The sequence below is a fragment of the Calypte anna genome, chromosome 5A (assembly GCF_003957555.1).
Source record: "Calypte anna isolate BGI_N300 chromosome 5A, bCalAnn1_v1.p, whole genome shotgun sequence".
In the NCBI taxonomy this organism is placed as follows: Eukaryota; Metazoa; Chordata; class Aves; order Apodiformes; family Trochilidae; genus Calypte; species Calypte anna.
The window spans coordinates 41,087,059-41,108,259 of NC_044251.1; the positions used below are offsets into that span (position 1 = coordinate 41,087,059).

General features: G+C 56.2%; 2 protein-coding genes across 2 annotated transcripts; both read right to left on the reverse strand.

Moving 5' to 3' along the window:
• Window positions 1-1,368: 1,368 nt before the first annotated feature.
• Window positions 1,369-5,408, reverse strand: PTGER2 (prostaglandin E receptor 2). Its single transcript, XM_008502187.2, has 2 exons — window positions 4,557-5,408; window positions 1,369-1,830 (listed from the first exon to the last, which is right to left on the reverse strand). Exons 1-2 carry the CDS (start codon window positions 5,406-5,408, stop codon window positions 1,597-1,599), a joined length of 1,086 nt encoding a protein of 361 aa, XP_008500409.2. The 3' UTR covers window positions 1,369-1,596.
• An 8,797-nt stretch (window positions 5,409-14,205) lies between these two features.
• Window positions 14,206-18,563, reverse strand: PTGDR (prostaglandin D2 receptor). The gene is made up of 2 exons (XM_030452229.1): window positions 17,627-18,563; window positions 14,206-14,830 (listed from the first exon to the last, which is right to left on the reverse strand). The coding sequence occupies exons 1-2, from the start codon at window positions 18,440-18,442 to the stop codon at window positions 14,564-14,566; spliced, it is 1,083 nt and encodes a 360-aa protein (XP_030308089.1). The 5' UTR covers window positions 18,443-18,563; the 3' UTR covers window positions 14,206-14,563.
• Window positions 18,564-21,201: the final 2,638 nt, after the last annotated feature.

A 21,201-nucleotide genomic window follows, 5' to 3' on the forward strand; every position in this document is an offset into this window, starting at 1 on the left:
AACAGGTAGGAACTTGCCCGGCCTCTTCTCCTTGCTTGTTGGACAGACAGGTTTTAGGGCAGAGCTCTGAGGTGAGGGGGGTGGGATTTCTGTAGGGCAAAAATATCATCACTCATCCCTCAGTGTTCACTTTTTAGGCCACAGTAAACAGACATTTCCTCTCCTTCCCCCATCCCTGAGGTTTCACCCCACTGATGCTCCACGCAGGTGACACCTTCCCTCCAGGATCCCCCCCACCCAGATGCACCCTGAGCACAACCCCACAATTGCTCCTTTGAGAGCCATTTATTACTTAAATAATCACCTTTTTGTTTCTTTTACATCACCTCAAGCAATGAACCCCAGGAAAGCTCCAAACCTTGTCCCCTTTGGGCTTTCTGAGCTGAGCTGCAGCTCTCAAGCAGATTTTCACTAGGACAACAACATCATGTTTGTTGGATGCTGTAGGAACAGGAGCCACAACCTCCCCCCTCCCCAACCAACCTCCAACAGCAGCAGAAACCTCAGGACAAAACCCACCTTGCCCACGGATCCTCCTTATTCCAGTGGGGACCAACCTGGAGCTCTTGAAAAACACCACAGCTGCATCCCACAAACTGGCAGTGCTGCCAAAGGGGGTGGGATTGATGACCCAGATCATCTGCACTTGGGTTTGTTTGGTTTTTTTTAAATAAAACCTCTAGGGAAGTGATGCCCCTGAGCAGGTTTGTTCCAGGAGGATGAGGAAAAGGTCTTGGTCAGGCAGGAGAAGCCCCCAAAGCCCAGCAGCAGCATTGCCCTGTGTGTAGGTGATGGTGACAGCTGTGACCAACACCTCCTGTGCCTTTATTCCTCTTATTGGCTCCTGCATGAACTCCAGGGCAAAGAAAACTCTGGGATGGGTGCTCAGGAGGGGCTGCATGGATCTGCTGCCATTGCAGGGAAGTGCCACAGTTTGGCTTTTGTTTTTCTGCCCTGGTGTCCCTCAGCCAGGCTGGGCTGGCACCCACCAGAGCTGAAGATCTCAGGGGGTGGGGGACAGACAGAGAGACAGACACAGACCTACACTTGATCAAGTATTTTTCTGGAGGCAAATAAAGGGATCTGGGGATCCCTTTAAATCTGGGGAGCAACTGCTCCCTTCCTCTCCTACCTGAGCCTTCAGGATCTGTGTGCAGAGATGGGTGCTGACACCAAGGGTGACCACCCAGCCCCCTGTCCTGCCTGCATGCTGCTGCCAGCCCAAAATGATGGTGGGGACCTTGCTGGGAAGCAGAGCAGCAAGATGTTCTGTTCCTCAATGTCCCCCCCTCAGCCATGGTGTTATAGCAATGCCCCCCATCCTTCACCCCCTGACCCACCCAACCTCAGCCTGCACCCACTGCTGGGTGGCTGCAGCAAAATCCACCAAAGTCCTCATCAGCCCTTCCAATATTGTCCCATCATATTTTTCCCCCTGCAAGACACCACCCAGGGCTTCCAAAACATCAGTGCAGGCCACCCCAACCCAACCCAGCCCACACATCTCCTCCTGGGCCGGCAAGGCAGAGCTTTGTATGGATCCACCAGGGCTCTGCTTCCCCTGGCAGATCCCTCCTGGAATGATGTCCAAAGGTTCTACTGCCCACAGGGGTCCCTCCGTGCTGCCAGTTTTGTCTTTGCAGGGGATGGGCTCTGTCTGGGGGTCACCTGGCAGCACAGCACCGAGCGCAGGACCCGCAGGACCGGGGGCCTCAGGATGGCAAAGACCCAAGGGTCAACGATGGAGTTAATGGAGAGAAACCTCATGGCCAAGAGATCCAGCTCCTGGTTGTCCTCTTCCCTGCTGAACTTGTTGACGTAGGCACGGATCTGTAAAAGGCAGAGAAATCAGGGATGGGCTTCCAGGATCTGGCCCCTGGGCAGCTTTCTGGGGAGATCTGGGCTGTCATAGCAGACTTGCAAGGGATGGGACAAAAGGGGAAAGAGCCTTAAGTTGTGCCAGGGGAGGTTTAGGTTGGAGCTGGGGAACAATTTCTCCTTGGAAAGGGTTGTCAGGGCCTGGCCCAGGCTGCCCAGGGCAGGGCTGGAGTCCCCATCCCCTTAGTGTTGGCCTTGGCAGTGCTGGGTGAGCAGTTGGCCCTGATGATCTTAAAAGGTTTTTTTCCAACCAAAACAATTCCCTTATTCCAGTCCAGGAATGGAAACTCCAGGGGAGGTTTGGGTTGAAGCTTGGGAACTATTTCTTCCAGGCTGCCCAGGGCAGGGCTGGAGTCCCCATCATCCCTGGAGGGGTTTCAGAGCCCTGGAGATGTGGGGATGAGGGACATGGGGCAGGGGTGGCCTTGGCACTGCTGGGGTGAGGGTTGGATCTGATGACTTCAAAGCTCTTTTCCAACTAACCCAATCCCCCAGTCTTACTCTCAGCACACAGCCAGGTTTTGTTCAGCCCTGACCCCCTGGAGCTGGTGGCTGCTTCAGGAAGGGGTGGCTCTCACCTGGAAAACCAGCAGGGACCAGTAGATATTGATGAGGGAGGGTGCTGGACCACTCTGGGTCCTTCCTGCACCCTGCTGACTCATGGCAGCTTATGGGGTTTCCTGGAAGGGTGACTCAGCACTCCTTACTCACTGTCCCCCTTGAGAGGGGACACAGACAGGACAGGATCTGGGGGTGGTGGGAACCATGAGCATCCTTCCTCCACCCAGGATCCCTCGGGTATCACTCAGGGATGGGGCATCCCAGGACATGAGGTGGCCAGGATGCTGCTGGAAGCCAAGAGCTCTGTGCTCCCCAGGGCTGCCCTGGGATGTTTTGGGTTGGTTTTGGGTTGGTTTTTTGGTTTTTTTTTTTTTGGGGTGGGAAGGATTTTGTGGTGCTGTGGGCTGCTGCTGGCTGGGTTGGTGTGGCCAGGATGCTCCTAGCAGCGTGGCAGCCCCAGCCAGAAGAGAAAGTGTCCCAGCCAGGAGGCACTGGCATCTTGGTTTGAGAAGCTGCCAAAACTCAGCTCCAACCCAGCCCCACGTGGGAGCTGGCTGGTGGGAAAAGCAGAGCTGGCTGAGCTTCTGGAGGAGCCTCTATCTGCTACCCCAAGGGACAGCCCCCACCACTGCCACTTTCCCATCCTGCCTTCCCTCCCCCCAGCAGACCTGGAGGGTCCCCACCATAGGGTTCCATCTCCTGACAACCACAGCACCCAAACCTGAGGGGGTTTTGGGGCACGGGGACAGGCATCTCTCATGGGTGGGTGAGACAGCACTGGTGGGAGCTGAAACATCTCTCAGGATGCTGAGTCCAGGTTTGAGAGGTTGGTGAGCACCAGGACATTACTGCTTGGGGTTTTTTTTCTCTCTGTCTTCAAACCCAGGCAGCCTGGCTGGGCTACAGCCTGGGGTTATTTTCTTTTCCCTTGGGAAAATAAAAAGAGCAGGGAGGGAAGGTAGCATCTACTCAACCCCACGAGCACAAAATTAGCACTGGCTGAGCTCCCAACCTTGGTGGGACTGAGTTCTGATGGGAACAAAATGACCTCCAGGAGCAGGAGGTGGAGGTGGTGCTGGTGTGACAGGGCTGGTGTGACAGGGCTGGTGTGACAGGGCTTGGCTGGATCTCTTTGGTGGGGAGAGCCCAGGGAAAACTGGGGCTGCCACTTGGCTTCAGTGTTTTGAACCCCCAGATTTCTGCATGCAGGAGATGTGGGAGCAGCCCTTGGGATGGGGGATGCTGTGGTCCATGTGCTGAATCCCTGTTCCCTGCAGCCACCCACTTCCATGCCCTGGGGCTGGGACAGAGGAGTGGAGACCTCAGAGTGAGGTGGGTGCTGCGTGCTCACATCTCCAGCTCCATCCTTCCTCCTTGCCACAGAAACCTGGGATGATTCTGTCCCTGCCCCAGCACTGAAACCCAGAGTCTCCAGCATCTCCTTCCTCTCCATCTTTGAATGCCTAATTTCTTGCTTTGCTGCCTCTCACACCTCCACCATGAATGCCCAGTTCCAAAAAAGAAAGTGTGGATCAGGGGTTCCTCTACCCCAGACCTTGCCTGAACCTCACTGCCTGCCCTGGGAACCTCTGCAGGGTGGGAAGGCACCTCTGCTCCTTCCACCCCATCCTCTTTCCACCCCATCCTCCTGCCACCCCATCCTCCTGCCACCCCATCCTCTTTCCACCCCATCCTCCTGCCACCCCATCCTCCTGCCACCTTGTCCTCCTGCCATCCCATCCTCTTGAAACCCCATTCTACTGCCACCCCACTCTCCTTCCATCCTCTCCTCCTGCCATCCCATCCTCCTGCCATCCCATCCTCCTGCCACCCCATCCTCTTGTCACCCTATTTCCCTGTCCTCCTGCCAACTCCTGCTGGCAGTTGGGATATAGGAGGTGCTCTTCCCTCCTTCCCCACGGGCTGTGCAAATTGTGCTGAGTTTGTGGCAGCCCTGGGGGCTCCTGACCTCCAGGAGGAGAGAAGCTCCTCGGTCCTCGAGGTTCGGGCAGGAGGAGTAGGGATGGAGTGGGGGGGGAGCCTCGTAACGGGAGGGAGAGAAAACGGGGGTGCTGGGGAGAGGAACCCCAGCCCAGGGGAGAGGCAGTGACACTCACCGTGAAGGGCAGGGAGCAGATGACAAAGGTGATGGTCATGATGGAGAGGAGGAGGAGGTGGTCGATCTCCTCGGCCATGGAGAACATCTGCCGGCTGCAGCCGCCGGTAGCCCGGGGCTGCTCCTGAGTGGCCACACGACGGGTCTTCTGGCCACGGCGGTGCATGCGGGCCAGGTTGGTGATGACGCTGAGGTTGCAGAGGAGCACGGAGAGGATGAGGAAGAGGAGCAGGGTGGCGTAAAGCAGCGAGAAGGTGACGTTCAAGCCGGACGCCTCCCTCCCACCCTTGTGCCGGGAGTGGTCCAGGCGCATCTGGATGAAGCACCAGGTGCCGGGGCAGTACTGAACGTACCTCCCAAAACCCACCAGGGGCAGGGAGCAGAAGGCTGCCGAGAAGGTGTAGATGGCAGGCAGGGCCACCAACCCCGTGCGGGGGCTGAGGAAGCGTTGGTAGAAGTAAGGTCGCCCCAGGGCCAGGCATCTCTCCAGCGCCATGGCGAAGAGGATGAGCATGGTGGCCAAGCCGAAGAAGCTCATGGAGAAGCCGAAGTAGAGGCAGATGTGTCCTCCTCGGCTCAGAGCAGTCAAGGTGAGGTTGCGGTGGTAGGAAGCCAAGACGAAAGGGCTGACGGAGCAGGTGCCCAGGAGGTCGGTGACCACCAGGGCCAACACCAAAACGTGGAACAGGGACGGGGGGCGAGCGCGGGGCCCGCGGCGGCAACGCAGCAGTAGCCCAAGGGCCAGGAGGTTGCCCAGGAGCCCTGCGGAGAACATCAGGGCACTGACCAAGGGCCGAGCCCCGGCCGGCAGCGTTCCGCCGCGTTCGCAAAACCCCCGGCCCGTCCCGTTCATCCCGCGGCCAACGCTCGACTGAGCCACCGGCACCGGCACCGCCCCCGAACCACCGGTACCGCCCCCCAGAACCACACCCACACCCACTTCACCGCCCAACCCAACCCAACCCGCCCCGTCCTGCCCGGGCTGGCAGAATTTCGGTAGAACCGAGGAACGGGGTGTTCGCGGTACCGGGTTAAGAGTCACAGATGGGCAGAACTGGTGCCGGGTTAGGAGGCTCGGGACCTGTCCAGACGGCCCCGCGGCTGGATCGGGAGGCCCGCCGGGCTGGGTACCGGGTACCGCTACGGGTCCGGGAGCCCCTCGCATGGTCAGTTCCAGTACCGGGCTGGGAGCCCCGGTGGTGCTGTGGGAGCCCTGAGACCCTGGTACTAGTCCAGAAGCCTCGGTACCTGTTCGGACGTCCCCGGGGCTGGACTGGGAGGCCCGCTGGGCCGGGTACCGGGTACCGGTACGAGTCCGGGAACCCGTCGCATGGTCAATTCCGGTACCGGGCTGGGAGCCTCGGTGGTGCTGTGGGAGCCCTGAGACCCTGGTACCAGTCCAGCAGCCTCTTAAACTGCAAGGCCCGGTGCTGGGCAGGGAGACCTGATACCGGGCCAGAAGTCCTAGTACCGGTCCGGAAGCCTTGGTACTGCTATGGGAGCCTGAGGCACAGCCAGCCCTGATACTGGGCTGAGAGACCCTGGCATGGTCAGCCCCGGTACCGAACCGGGAGTCTCAGTGCTGCTGTGGGAGCCCTGAGACTTGGTGACTTCTGCTGCCGGTCCGGGAGCCACTCACAGGGCCCAGCCCAGTGCTGTTCTGGGAGACCCAGTACCAGTCCAGGGACCCCAGTGTGGCTCTGGGAGCCCCAGGGCACGGCAAGTCCCAATACTGGGCTGAGAGCCCCTTGCATGGCCAAGTCTGGTACCGGTCCAGAAAGCCTGTGTATGGTCAGTCCCAGTGCTGGCCCAGAAATCCCAGTGTGTCTGTGGGAGCCTCTGGGGCATGGATGGCCCTGGGACTGGGAGACTGGATGGGCCAGACTGGGTCAAGAGTCCCTGCTACTGGGCCAGGAGTCCAGGATGGCTCCAGGAGCCCCTTTGATGCTGGTGCTGGTCACGAGTCCCAGTATTGGGCCAGGAGTCCCAGGGTGGCTTTAGAAACCCCCTGATGGGCAACCGTGGTGCTGGTCAGGAGTCCCAGTATCGGGCCAGGAGTCCCAAGGTGGCTCCAGGACCCAAGGGCCCAATTTGCCCCAGTGCCATCTCCATCAGCTTGGTGTGGGGTGGGCTACCCAGGAGCCAAAGCTGAGCCCAGGCTGGGTGGGTTCCCCCATGGTCCACAGAGAACACCCTGCCCCATGGCCAGCCCCACACCATGTCCCTGCTGCCCCCATCCCATTGATGTCCCCATGGGGGTGCAACCAGTCCTGAGTGGGGGTTGGAGGGGACATTTGGAAGGGACCCCTTGGCCACCTGGCTGAGCGGGGCTCATCCACCCCAAATAGCAGCTCCAGGGAAGTTCTTGCTGCCAGGGCTTCATGCTCAGCAGCTGGCACAGGAAACTCTGGATCTGGAATCCAGACTCCTGGGAGTTTGGATTGACAAGGAAGGTGGATGTGAGCCAGCAGTGTGCCTGGGTGGCCAAGAAGGCCAATGGCATCCTGGCCTGGATCAGGAACAGCGTGGCCAGCAGGTCCAGGGAAGGGATTCTGCCCCTGTGCTCAGCCCTGGTGAGGCCACAGCTTGAGTCCTGTGTCCAGTTCTGGACCCCTCAGCTCAGGAAGGAGATTGAGGTGCTGGAGCAGGTCCAGAGAAGAGCAAGGAGGCTGTGAAGGGATCCAGCAGAATTGCTGTGAGGAAGGGCTGAGGGAGCTGGGGGTGTTGAGGCTGGAGAAGAGGAGGCTCAGGGGAGACCTCATCACTCTCTGCAACTCCCTGAAAGGAGGTTGGAGCCAGGGGGGGGTTGGGCTCTGCTCCCAGGACAAGAGGCCATGGGCTTCAGCTCTGCCAGGGGAGGGTTAGGTTGGATATTAGGAAGAAATTCTTTGCAGAGAGAGTGATCAGGCATTGGAATGGGCTGCCCAGGGAGGGGGGGGATTCTCCATCCCTGGAGGTTTTTAGGAAGAGCCGGGATGTGGCACTGAGTGCCATGGGCTGGGAACCACAGGGGGAGTGGATCAAGGGTTGGACTTGAGGATCCCAGAGCTCCTTTCCAACCCAGCCAATTCTATGATTCTATGATCTTGGGTAGTGTTTCCCCAAGTCATGACCTCGTCCCCCTCCCCACCTCTCTGAGATCAAAGCTTTTGCCCTCAACCTCCAGGTTGGGGGCCAGGAGGGGAAGGGGTGAAGCCCTTCATCCAGCACCTCCCAGGATGCTGGATCCCAAGCCACTCCAAGCCCCTGTGAAGCCATCCATGGACAGGGCAGGTTGCCACCACGAGGTGTGGGGCTTTTTTTTCTGGGGGGGGGGGGAGGAGGGGATGTTGCTTTAAAAACCTCTCTCTTGCAAGAGGAACTTCACCAAGGAAATGTGTAGGGGCAAAGTCCAGAGCTGTGGTTTGTGACAGCACCTGCATTTCCGAGGGGCCTCTTCTATTCCTCCTTTGGGTTTCCTTCCCCCAGCAGCTTGAAGGAACCCCACTTCTGCAGGGTGGGGAGGAGGTGCAACCACCCCGGAGGTGGCAGAGCCCAAGATCTCCCATTGGCAAGGCAATAAGTGGGATGGAGGTGAAGGTCTTTTAGCCAACTAACCCTCCAAGCAGGAAGGCTGGAAAACCCCACATCCCAGGACCTCTTTTTACCCCCCCTTCCAGCCCTGCAGACCTGATCCAACTGTGTGGATACATCCATGATGGAAGGGGGAGCAATCCTGGTGGCTTCCCAAGGGATGGGTGAGACCCCCCCAGCCATCTGTGATGTCCCCAGAAAATCAGGCTCAAAAATGGACCTGAGGTCAAAGCCCATCCTGGTCCATCCAAGCAGCCTCCTCATCCAGAGACCTTTTCCCAGCAGAAGGAACCCTGTAGGGTGGTTACTCCAAGGCTTTTCCCAGCCCTCCTGTTCCTTTCTGGTGTTTTATGTCACAGCTCAAGTTTGGCATCTCCAGGAGCTCGTTTTCCTGGCAGCTAATGGAGCTTTAAAAACCCATTTGGGGCTTCAGGCTTCTCAACTGGCAGTCTTCTCTCATGGGATATTTTTGCAATAATAGGAAGATTATTGGGCTGTTGGGTTTGGTTTTGTTTTGTTTTTCTCCCCTTCTGAGCTCAAACCCAGGAAGATGCCAATTGGTACAATCTGTCTGGTTGTTGGGAAGGGTTTGTTTTCTTCCTTTTGCTTCCATGTTTATCTCGGGTGTCTTGCCTCTAACAAGGACCAGATGTTCTTCCAAGGGTCCTTGGCATCATTTTTCCCTAAAAGAAGATTTCTAGGGTTGGTCCACTTGGAGTAAAACCAACTTTGTCATTGCAGGAAAGCTACAGGAATTCCATATAAATCCTGCAGCCTGCAGGACTCATCCTCTGGAGTTGGCTGCTTGAGAAGGACACCAAGGACACCAAGTGTCCAAGGAGGGACACTTCTCCTTCCCTGGTGGGTTTTAAGGGCAGTTTCATAGAATCATGGAATAATTTGGGTTGGAAGAGACCTCTAAAGGTCATCTCATTCAAGCTCCCCAACTTGGGGCAGGGAGAAGATCAGCTGAGTGATGGGATGGAAGCCAGGGGTGAATTTCAATTAAAAAAAAAAAAAATTAATTAAAAATTGTGTTTAGCAAAGCCAGGCATCATTTTTCTTCCAGCAACTTCTCCCATCTCCATCCCTTATCTGGTGCATGGGTGCTACCAGCATTTACCCCCAGCAAGGAAAAAAAACAAACCCAAAAGCAGTGGTGTGGCAGGGCCAGGTTTGGGTGTCTTGGGTTGTAAGGGTTAAAAAAAAAATACATTAAAAAAAAAAAACCCAACCAAACAGAAGCCTTTCCCTGGCTGGTTGTGTCTCACCCCCTGAGGGCTCAGCACCCTGAGCTGGGGGGGTTGGCAGCCCCTGAGCTGCTGCCTGCCCAGGCAGGAGCTGCCTGCTGAAAAAGGGCTGAAAAATGCAGGCAGGCAATAAGGAAATCAGAATAGAAAGGATGAAAGGAAAAGGGAAAAAAGAAAAAAGAAAAGAGAAAAAAGAAGGAAGGAAGGAAGGAAGGAAGGAAGGAAGGAAGGAAGGAAGGAAGGAAGGAAGGAAGGAGGAAGGAAGGAAGGAAGGAAGGAAGGAAGGAAGGAAGGAAGGAAGGAAGGAAGGAAGGAAGGAAGGAAGGAAGGAAGGAAGGAAGGAAGGAAGGAAGGAAGGAAGGAAGGAAGGAAGGAAGGAAGGAAGAAAGGAAGGAAGGAAGGAAGGAAGGAAAGAAGAAAGAAAGAAAGAAGAAAGGAAAGGAAAGGAAAGAAAGGAAAGAGAAAGAAAGAAAGGAAAGAAAAGAAAGAAAGAAAGAAAGAAAGAAAGAAAGAAAGAAAGGAAAAGAAGAAAGAAAGAAAGAAAGAAAAGAAAGAAGGAAAGGAAAGGAAAGGAAAGGAAAGGAAAGGAAAGGAAAGGAAAGAGGAAAGGAAAGGAAAGGAAAGGAAAGGAAAGGAAAGGAAAGGAAAGGAAAGGAAAGGAAAGGAAAGGAAAGGAAAGGAAAGGAAAGGAAAGGAAAGGAAAGGAAAGGAAAGGAAAGGAAAGGAAAGGAAAGGAAAGGAAAGGAAAGGAAAGGAAAGGAAAGGAAAGGAAAGGAAAGAGAAGAGAAGAGAAGAGAAGAGAAGAGAAGAGAAGAGAAGAGAAGAGAAGAGAAGAGAAGAGAAGAGAAGAGAAGAGAAGAGAAGAGAAGAGAAGAGAGAGAAGAGAGAAAGAAAAGGGAAAAGAAAAGGAAAGAAAAGGGAAAAGAAAAGAAAAAGGAGAGGGAAGGGAAGAGGGAAGAAGGAAAAGGGAAGAGAGAAGAGGAAAAGAAAGGAATAAAAGAAAAAGAAAATAGAAAAAAATAAGAGGAAAAGAGTAAAGAACAGAAAAGAGAGAACAGAACAGAGAAGAAAAGAGAAAAGAAGAGGGAAAAGAAGAGAAGAGAAGAGAAGAGAAGAGAAGAGAAGAGAAGAGAAGAGAAGAGAAGAGAAGAGAAGAGAAGAGAAGAGAAGAAAAAGAGCTCTCTGCAAGAAGGAAACAGTTTGCTGGGAAATGAGCCTGGGCAAAGCTGAGTCAGGATTTCACGAGTTTAAAAAATAATAATAATAAAAAATTACAAGAAATGAACTGTGCTTGACTTCTGGCCAGGGGAGGAGCAGGGTGCAGGGAGCTGGTGACACAAGTGACATCGTGAGTGTGGAACAGGAGCTCCAACAGAACCATGGCTGGTTGGGACCTTCCCCAAGAACCAGGAGGGTCCCTTTGGGGACAGCAGGCACGGGGTGGGGACGAGGAGAGGAGGATGGGAGTGGGAAGGTCCCCTCAGCCTCTGGCCAGAGAGCTCTGTCAGTTTTTGGTTCCTCTTCAGCAACATTTACCACCAGGCTGCCAAGAAGCAGTTTTTATTTTATTACTTTCATTTCTATTTTTTTCCCTCTATTTTCTTTTTTTTCCCCTTTTTTTCCTTTTTTTTTTTCCTTTTTTTTCCTTTTCTTTTTTCTTTTTCCCTCCAAGCTCAGCACCAGGAAGATGCTCTCAGCTCTGAACCCCCAAATCCCTGGGCATTAAAACTCAGCTTGCCCAATGGGACCAAGTTGGGGTGCAGGACTGGCAGCCCCCTCCTTGCAGCACCCAGGGCTGGGGAGCTGGGGCTGTGCTGCCATCTCTGGAGAGGATGGAGATACAGCAGGGCCCCAGAAACACCATTTCTTTATCTTCTCAGAGGGCAGCCTGGCTTTCAGCCACCCCTGAGAAACTTTATTTGCTCTGCAAGCCAGAGCTCAGCTCACCCAGAAGCAGAACTGGAGACTCCCAGTCTGCTCCCAGAGCAGGTAGGACACCAGCAAGGGCAGAAGGTCGATTAAAAGAGCTAAGGAAGCCAAATGAGCACATCAAGGTCACCCAAGGTCTGCATGGGTCCTGGAGGGAGTGGGGACAATGAAAGGACAGGGGGGGGTCACCCTGCAAGTCCCTGTTGCCCTTGGTGGCTCTGTGATGATAAAGTCAGGGGTGGGTGAGATGCCATGGCATGGAGCTCAGCTCGGGGCTTGGATGGAGGCTGGATTCACACACCTGAATAAAGAACCTGTTTGATTGTTTGGGTTTTTTTAATTTAATTGCTGCTTTCCATGGAGAGTGGTTGCCCTGGACTCTAAATACACAGACTCTGGGGCAGGGACATCTCCAGGAGAAGATCCTCGTTGGGGTCATAGAATCATAGAATCATAGAATAGGCTGGGTTGGAAGGGACCTCAGAGATCATCGAGTCCAACCCTTGATCAGCTACCCCCACAGTCACTAGACCATGGCACTGAGTGCCACATCGAGTCGCTTTTTAAATGTCTCCAGGGACGAAGAGTCCACCACCTCCCCAGGCAGCCCGTTCCAATGTCTGATCACCCTTTCCGTGAAAAAATTCTTTCTCATCTCCAACCTAAACCTCCCCTGGCACAACTTGAGACCCTGCCCTCTTGTCTTGCTGAGAGTTGCCTGGGAAAAGAGCCCAACCCCCCCCTGGCTCCAACCTCCTTTCAGGGAGTTGGAGAGAGTGATGAGGTCTCCCCTGAGCCTCCTCTTCTCCAGCCTCAACACCCCCAGCTCCCTCAGCCCTTCCTCACAGGACTTGTGCTGGATCCCTTCACAGCCTCCTTGCTCTTCTCTGGACCTGCTCCAGCACCTCAATCTCCTTCCTGAGCTGAGGGGCCCAGAACTGGACACAGGACTCAAGCTGTGGCCTCCCCAGGGCTGAGCACAGGGGCAGAATCCCTTCCCTGGACCTGCTGGCCACGCTGTTCCTGAGCCAGCCCAGGATGCCATTGGCCTTCTTGGCCACCTGGGCACACTGCTGGCTCATGTTCAGCTTCCTGGCAATCCAGACTCCCAGGTCCCTTTCTGCCTGGCTGCTCTCCAACCACTCTGTCCCCAGTCTGTAGCAATCTGTACAATCTCAGACTGGTTTGGGTTGGGAGGGACCTTAATGCTCCTCCATCCCCACCCCACTGCCATGGTCAGGGACACCTCCCACCAGCCCAGGTTGCTCCAAGCCCCATCCAACCTGGGCTGAGACACTGCCAGGGATGGGGCAGCCACATCACCATGTCCTGTCCCAGACACTGAGCACCCACAGCACCCACAGCTGCACCCTCCTAGCCTGGCCAGGTCCATCTGTCCCGAGCAGGGCAGGGATCCAGACAGTGGAGGAGATCCCAGGCCAGGGGGGGACAAGAGGAAGATTTTGCAGAGCTGTTTTCTCCCCTGATCTTCATCCTCCTGCCCTGACCCAGGGCTGATGAAAGGCACAGGGCAGGCTCTTCAGTCCCATCTCCAAGTCAGTAACAGCACTAACATGAAACCCAACCTTCATTTCATTTCTTTCTCCTTAGGAAACCCTGCAGGGCCCTCCAAACCAGCCCCAAACACAGCTCTGCCCCTTTCCTCCAACCCAGCCAGGTCACCTCCAAGATAGTTCTTTGTGATTTTTCTGCCTTCCAAACCAGGATCCATTTGACACCAAGAGTAAATAGCACGTGAGAACTGGCAGGAACACAACTGCACCTTCTAAGCTTTACCCAGATAGAGGGAGAGAAGTATTTGCCCTGTGTCCTCCAAGGACGTTAAGCAGATGGAGACTTTGGTTATCATAATTATTTTTTTTTTTTGGCCTAAATGCTCACTTGAGGCAAATATTAAACTAAGTTAATAAGTGTGGTTGAGGGGAAGTGGAGCTTTCATTACAATGATTGTTCTCTCATGTGCTTGCACCACCAGGTTATACATCCCAGGCTCTGCTTTCTCTCAATTACTGCTCTGATTAGGGCTGGGGAGCATCATCAATCTGGAATAAAAGTCATTAGAGCAGGACAGGGAGCTGGCTGAGCAACACAAAAGCAACATTAGTGCTTGGGGGAATCAATTTCCAAGAGCAGAGCAAACCATGGTGGAGAAACAAGAGCCCCACTTGGGGGATTCTTCTGGGAGGGATGTGGGCATCCTGAGATGATGGACATCCCCAAGAGAGATGGTGGGCATCCTGAGAGATGATGGGACATCCCCAGGAGGGGTGGTGGGCATCCTGAGAGATGGTGGACATCCCCAGGAGGGGTGGTGGGCATCCTGAGAGATGGTGGACATCCCCAGGAGGGGTGGTGGGCATCCTGAGAGATGATGGGACATCCTCAGGAGGGGTGGTGGGCATCCTGAGAGATGATGGACATCCCCAGGAGGGATGGTGGGCATCCTGAGAGATGGTGGACATCCCCAGGAGGGATGATGGGCATCCCAAGAGATGTTGGGTATTCTGGAGAGGGACAAGGAGCATCCTGGAGAGGGATGCTGGACATCTCAAGGGACAGTGGATATCCTGGGGAGGAATAAGGGGCATCCTAAGGGATGATGGGTAACTCAGAAAGGGATATTGGGTTTCCCAAGGGATGATGGATATCCCAGGCAGGGATGATGGGCATCCTTTGGAGACATGATGGGCATCCCATGGAGTGACACTGCCTGCCCTCCAGCTCCTCAGCATGGCCATGAACTGCTGGCTCAAATTTTTCCACTCCCCCCAAAGGCTCTTTCACACCTTCCTTGCCCAGGCTGGGGAGACCCCAAACCAGCCCTGGATGACCCCCTTGGTGTGGAAAGGGCTGACACAGAGGACAAGGTGATGGAGCAGAGCTCTGAACCACTTTTATTCCAGGGGGACAAACCCCTCCCTCTCCTCCCTACGTCCCCTACTTTGCCCTGAAGCCACACCTCAAAACCTTCCTGCTCTCCTGGAGCTCAGCACTCCCAACCCCTCCACAAAAGGCTCAGGAATATTCACAGGTATCCAGGGAGTCATCCCCAACCCTGGCTTCTCTCCGGGGTGAAATTCAGACAGGGTGAGGGGACAAAACCACTTCTCACAGTGAGCAGGACACTGTCCCTGCCTGTGACAGCCCCAAGATGTCCCCTGGGATGCTCCAGAGCCGGACCAAGGGGCTGAAAGTTCCCACTCCTCACCAGCAGCCACCAAGTTCTGCCAGAGGCTCAGGAGAAGCCGAGCTGAGGGGTGTCTGTCCTACTCCAGCCAGGGGGACAGAACTGGGTGTCCCCTCCCGGGTTGGGTCCTTTGAGGGTGGCTTTGCAGGAAAGGAGCCTCCGGCAGAGCCTCCGGAGGAAGGTGCGGAAGACGGAGGTGCGGAAGATGATGAAGACCCAGGGGTCCACGATGGAGTTGACAGAGAGGAACCGCAGGGCGCTGAGGTCTGCGTCCTCGTTGAAGTCGTGGGCAAAAGCCCCCATGTAAGCCCGGATCTGTTAAAAGGGAAAAAAAAAATATTAAAAAAAAAAGCCCAAAGAAATTGGGAAATCAGCTGCTTGTGCGGTGGGGGTAAAGCTGAAAGCAAAAGTATCCCCGGGGGGGTGGCAAGTTTGAAACCACTGCCCCCTAAAATATCCTGGACTGACAGGAAGGTGGATGTGAGCCTGCAGTGTGCCCAGGTGGACAAAGAGGCCAGTGGCAACCTGGGCTGGATCAGCAGGTGGCCAGCAGGTCCAGGGAAGGGATTCTGCCCCTGTGCTCAGCCCTGGGGAGGCCACAGCTTGAGTCCTGTGTCCAGTTCTGGGCCCCTCAGCTCAGGAAGGAGATTGAGGTGCTGGAGCAGGTCCAGAGAAGAGCAAGGAGGCTGTGAAGGGATCCAGCAGAATTCCTGTGAGGAAGGGCTGAGGGAGCTGGGGGTGTTGAGGCTGGAGAAGAGGAGGCTCAGGGGAGACCTCATCACTCTCTCCAACTCCCTGAAAGGAGGTTGGAGCCAGGGGGGGTTGGGCTCTGCTCCCAGGACAAGAGGCCATGGGCTTCAGCTCTGCCAGGGGAGGGTTAGGTTGGATATTAGGAAGAAATTATTTGCAGAGAGGGTGCTGAGGCATTGGGATGGGCTGCCCAGGGAGGGGGTGGATTCTCCATCCCTGGAGGTTTTTAAGAAGAGCCTGGATGTGGCACTGAGTGCCATGGGCTGGGAACCACAGGGGGAGTGGATCAAGGGTTGGACTTGATGATCCCAGAGCTCCTTTCCAACCCAAATGATTCTGGGATTCTCTGATCTTGGTGCCCATGTGCTGTGGGCTGCAGAGCCTGAAACTGGGTCACAGAGGGTGGTGGCACAGGGACAACATGTCCCCATCCAAGCCAGGAGGTTAGAGCTGGAGATTGGCTCCCAGGGATCATCCAGCCTCACTGGATGCAGTGTGGGTGCTGCTCTGCACCCCACTTGTGTTGTCCCCTCTCCATGGTGGGGATCAGACCATGCATCCATTGGTATCTTGGTGGCCCTGGGTCAGGGTCCTTCCTCCACCTCCAAATCCAGCCTGGAGCCTTGGTTGGTTGAGGACCAGAGAGTTTTGCCCTGGGGTTATCACCAAACCAGTGTGAGCCCAGTTGTGCTGCTGGGCAGCTCCAGAATGTGACAGAGGGGACAGGGAGGAAAGGTGGCATTGTCACCTAGGGTAGTGATAGCACCTGCAGCCCCCCCTCCCAATTTTGGGATCCCCAATGCCACGGCCACCAGGGTGGGTGAGCATGAAGTGATGCTGCAGCACGCAGCCCTGGGACATGTGGACACTTTGGGGGGGGGACAAAAAGGGCTCTGTTTTCTTGGGGTCTCCACACCCATGGTCCCCTCATCCTTGGGGAAGAAGGGGGAGGATTTCAGGGAGTATTTCCCCCATCCCCTTAGGTCAGGAAACCTAATGGGGTTCAAAGAGAGCAACCTGGAGGAGGGATGAAGGGGGGGGTCAGTGAAGGGGACACTGGAGGGGGGGTTATTTTAAGGGGTTAAAGCATTAAACTACCATCCCCATCCCCAAACAGCTCTGGGGTAACCCCATAAAAAAAAAGGGTACTGGTGATGGGGGGTGGGGGAATATTCTACCAGTGTTACAGCAATAAGCAGACCCCTGGGATGTGTTGGGGGGCACTCAGAAGGGGGGCAAAATGATTATCTGATATCCTCCCCCAACACCTTTGGGAGAGAGTGAGGAGGAGGGTTATTTCATAGGGGTTAAACCAAGGGACTGACTCCTGGGGAGGGGGTGCTGGTGGTGGGTGCTTGGGGGGGGGAAGCAATGCAATGATCTGACCCCCCCAAACAGGGTGGTGGTGATGGGGGGATGGTTATTCCAAGGAGGTTTAAGCAATGAGCCAAGCCTTGGGACAGGGGGTGGTGTGTGTGGGGGGGTTAGTCCAGTGGGGATAAAGGAATGAATAATGTCCCCCCTCCCCCTCCCAAAATAAACAGACATCGAGTTTTATGGGTGTTAAAGCAACAAATCAGGGACAGAATACAACCTCCTGGACACCTCTGAGCCCCAGTGATGGTACTGGGGGGGGGATTAAAGCAATAAATTAATGCTCTGGGGATGTGGTGCTGGGTATTACCAGGAGGGGGGGGGATTTCCCAGAATGGGCAGAGGGGGTGGGTGGGGGTATTTCAAGGGGGTTAAAGCCAAAAATTGACCCTCAGGGATAGGGTTCTGGTGCTGGGATGTTTAGAGGGGAGAAAACAGTGACCCCCCCCCCTCCTCTCTGGAGTGATACCAGAGTTTATTCCCAGGGGACACAGCAGCCCTGACCCCCCCACCCTGGGATAAGTGGGGGTGATGGAGGGGTTTATGCCAAGGGGGTTTGAGCAGCCCCAGCAGATGAGGAGGGGAAAGTATTTGGGGGAGGGGGGGAGGAAGTATTTTCCTGGGGAGCAGGTGGAGGTGCTGGGGTTTATTCCAAAGGGCAAAAAAACCCCGATTTGACCCCAGATCCAGGGACTGAGGGTGCTGATGGGTGGGGAGGGGGGGGCTAAGCAATGATCTGACCCCCCCAAGGTGGGGACCAAGGATGGGGTGAGGGATTATTGAGAGGGGAGGGCAAAGCATCAACCCAACCTCCTCGGGAGGAGGAGGTGATGGGGATGGGGGCTTTCCAGGGGGGTTCATGCCATGAGCGACCCCCGGGGATGGGGTGGGGGGTATGAAGGGGAAAGGGGGGTGTGAAGAGGGAAGCAAGGGGGGCACCCAAGCTCCTCGGGGAGGGGGGGTTGAGGGACCCGCGGGGTTACTCACGATGAGGGGCAGGGAGCAGATGGTGAAGAGGACGGTCATGAGTCCCAGCAGGACGAGGTGATCGAGCTCCTCCATGCGTGGGGCAGCAGTGTGGGGGGTGCCGCGGGGGGGCTGCCGCCGAGCCATGCCGTAAAGGTGCCTCATGCTGCTCACGTTGCAGGCGCCGATAGCCAAAACCAAGAGGCCCATCAAGCTGGCGTAAAGCACGGGGAAGCCGAGTTGGCGAGGGCCACCCCCCGCCATCCGGATGAAGCACCAGGTACCGGGGCAGTACTGCATGGGCACCCCGAAACCCAGCAGCGGCAGAGCGCAAAAAAGGGCGCAGAGCCCCCCGGCCGCCGGGCCCAAGGCGGTACCCAAGCGGCGGGTGAGATGCCGCCGGTAAAAATAAGGATGTCCCAAAGAAAGCCAACATTCCAAGGCCATGGCTAGCAGCAGCAAGGTGGGGGCCAAGCCGAAAAAAGCCATGAGGAAGGCGAAGAGCTGGCAGAGGACACCCGGCTCGCCTTCGACGAGCCCGCTGGACCCCAGCTCGCTGAGGCTGCGGTTGTAGGCATAGGCGGCCAGGACGATGGGGCTGAGAAGACACTTGCCCAAGAGGTCGGTGACCGCCAGCCCGCTCACCAGCACGTAGAAAGCGGAGACCCTCGGGGGGCGACCGGCGGAGGAGCGGGCTCGCCGTCGGTGTTGACCCAGCAGCAGTAATGCCAACACGTTGCCAAGTAGCCCGGCGGCGAATAACAGGGAGCTGGGCACGGCAGATTGCCCGCTTTGGATGTACCGACTGGTACGGCACCGGTAACCTTCCGAATCCATCGGGATCAGCCTGCCGCGGGATGGGATGGGATGGGATTAGGGAGGGGGAAATGTCCTTGCACCCAAGCGGGCTACGCCGCGGCTGCCGGCGGCGACTGGCCCCGAGGGGCGGGTGGCCCCGGGGCGGAGAGAGGAGGGAGGGAGGAGGGAGGGAAGATGGAGAGGAGAGGCGGTGCAGAACATGAGGGCACGGCCCCTGGGGCCGCCCCTTCCCGGGCCCCCCCAGCCCTCGAGGGGTGGCTACGGGGCGGGGTGGTGAGAGCCGGGGGTATGGACGGGAATGGGTGCTCGGGGGTTATGGGTGCAGGGTTTGGGAATGGGTGCCGGGGGGTTATGGGTGAGGGAGGTGGGATGGGTCCCGGGAGGGTTATGGGTGCAGCGTTTGGGAATGGGTCACCGGGGGGGTTATGGGTGAGGGGGTCGGGAATGGGTCCCGGGGGGGTTATGGGTGCAGGGTTTGGGAATGGGTCACCGGGGGGCTATGGGTGAGGGAAGTGGGATGGGTGCCGGGGGGGTTATGGGTGCAGCGTTTGGGAATGGGTCCCGGGGGTTATGGGTGAGGGAGGTGGGATGGGTGCCAGGGGGGTTATGGGTGCAGGGTTTGGGAATGGGTGTGGGGGGGTTATGGGTGAGGGGTTTGGGAATGGGTCCTGGGGGGTTTATGGGTGCAGCATTTGGGAATGGGTCCTGGGGGGGTTATGGGTGAAGGAGGTGGGATGGGTCCCGGGGGTGTTATGGGTGAGGGGGTCAGAAATGGGTCCTGGAGGGTGTTATTGGTGCAGGGTTTGGGAATGGATTCCAGGGTAGTTACAGGTGAGGGGGTCATGGATGGGTCCTGGGGAGGTCCTCGGGGGTCCTCGGGAGTTATGGGTGAGGGGGTCGGAGATGAGTCCTGGATGGGGGGTTACAGGGTATGGAGCAGGAGCTGAGCCCCTTGGAGGAGGCTGAATATCTTGGAGGAGGGTAGAGAACAGGTCCTGAGTCCTTGGGGGGGCTTACAGCTAAAGTGGGAACAGCTGAGCCTCTGGAGGGGGGGTCTATGGGATAGGGAGCTGGACCTGAGTGCCTTGGGTGGGGGAGTGTAGGTAAGGAGGGTTAAGGCTGAGCCTCAGGTTATGGGGAAGAAGTTTGGGGCTGTACACTTAATGAGGTTACAGGGTAGAGGGTTGGGGGGGTTACAAGGTAGAGGGCAAGCCCAGCAGCCCCTGGTCCCTCAGGGAGCAGTGAGCTATGTGTCCCTGCTCCTTGGGGTGCCTTTGCCTCCATACATCTCAGGAGAAATCCCACACTGGAGCCTTTAACCTGCCTGGGCATCATTTCTGCCAAGCCCCCCACACACACACTGCAGGGTTCCCAGCCCCTCTCTGCCCATGTCAGTGATCCCACAAACTGCAGGAGAAGCCCCTGAAGCTTCTTCCAGGAAAAGAAGTGGCCTTTCTAGCCACAGAAATGCAGAATGCACACCCCAGCTGGTAGGATACATGTGATGATGAATAAGCCCCAAACCACACTCGGCTGCTTTCAGACCCCTTTTTGCTGCTCTGGATGAGTGTACCCGAAGCACAGGACAGTATCAAAATGCCAGGAGGGGTGGGAAAGGCAATTAGAAGAAGCAGACATCAGCCCTGCCATGTTTTAATGAGGTGTTACCCAGGAGGAGAGATGGAGGCTCCTCCAGCAGAAAGGGCAGGGATAGCTTGCAGCTGATGTTCTGTGATAGTGAGAGCCCTGAATCTTGAAGAAATCAAGATAAAACTTGCAGCTTGGCCCTCGCACCCGTGTGGTGTCGAAATGCTGCCCTCGTTAGGGCTGAACACGAACTTGTGTGTTGCTTCCTCCCCGGGGGGGAGAACATTTTCAGGCTGCCCTGGGGGGAAGCAATCTGGGAGCTTTATCTTCCCATCTCCTGCCTGGAAAACACACCCACTGCCTTCTGCACCCTGGTCCAGCCTGGAGCAATCGCTGCAGACACCAGGGAGGATGGGCCTGAGCCCAGCTTGGGCTTCAGAGTCTCCATTCCTTGGTCAGAGGATGAATTTACCACCTTGAACCAAAAACCTACCCCAGACAAGCTGCTTCCTTCCACAGGAGCCACCTCCAAAGGAAACACCTGGGGTTTGCTTCCTCTTCTGCATCACAGGTGTTAGAGGATTCTGTTCCTGGAGGTTGCTATGGGGTTGTGTTCCTGGAATCATAGAATCATAGAACTGGCTGCATTGGAAGGGACCTCAGAGATCATCAAGCCCAACCCTTGATCCACTCCCACTGCAGTTCCCAGCCCATGGCACTCAGTGCCACATCCAGGCTCTTTGGAAAGATCTCCAGACACGGAGAATCCACTACTTCCCTGGGCAGCCCATTCCAATGCCTGATCACCCTCTCCAGAAAGAAATTCTTTCTCATCTCCAACCTTAACCTCCCCTGGCACAACTTGAGACCCTGCCCTCTTGTCTTGCTGAGAGTTGCCTGGGAAAAGAGCCCAACCCCCCCCTGGCTCCAACCTCCTTTCAGGGAGTTGCAGAGAGTGATGAGGTCTCCCCTGAGCCTCCTCTTCTCCAGCCTCAACACCCCCAGCTCCCTCAGCCCTTCCTCACAGGAATTCTGCTGGATCCCTTCACAGCCTCCTTGCTCTTCTCTGGACCTGCTCCAGCACCTCAATCTCCTTCCTGAGCTGAGGGGCCCAGAACTGGACACAGGACTCAAGCTGTGGCCTCACCAGGGCTGAGCACAGGGGCAGAATCCCTTCCCTGGACCTGCTG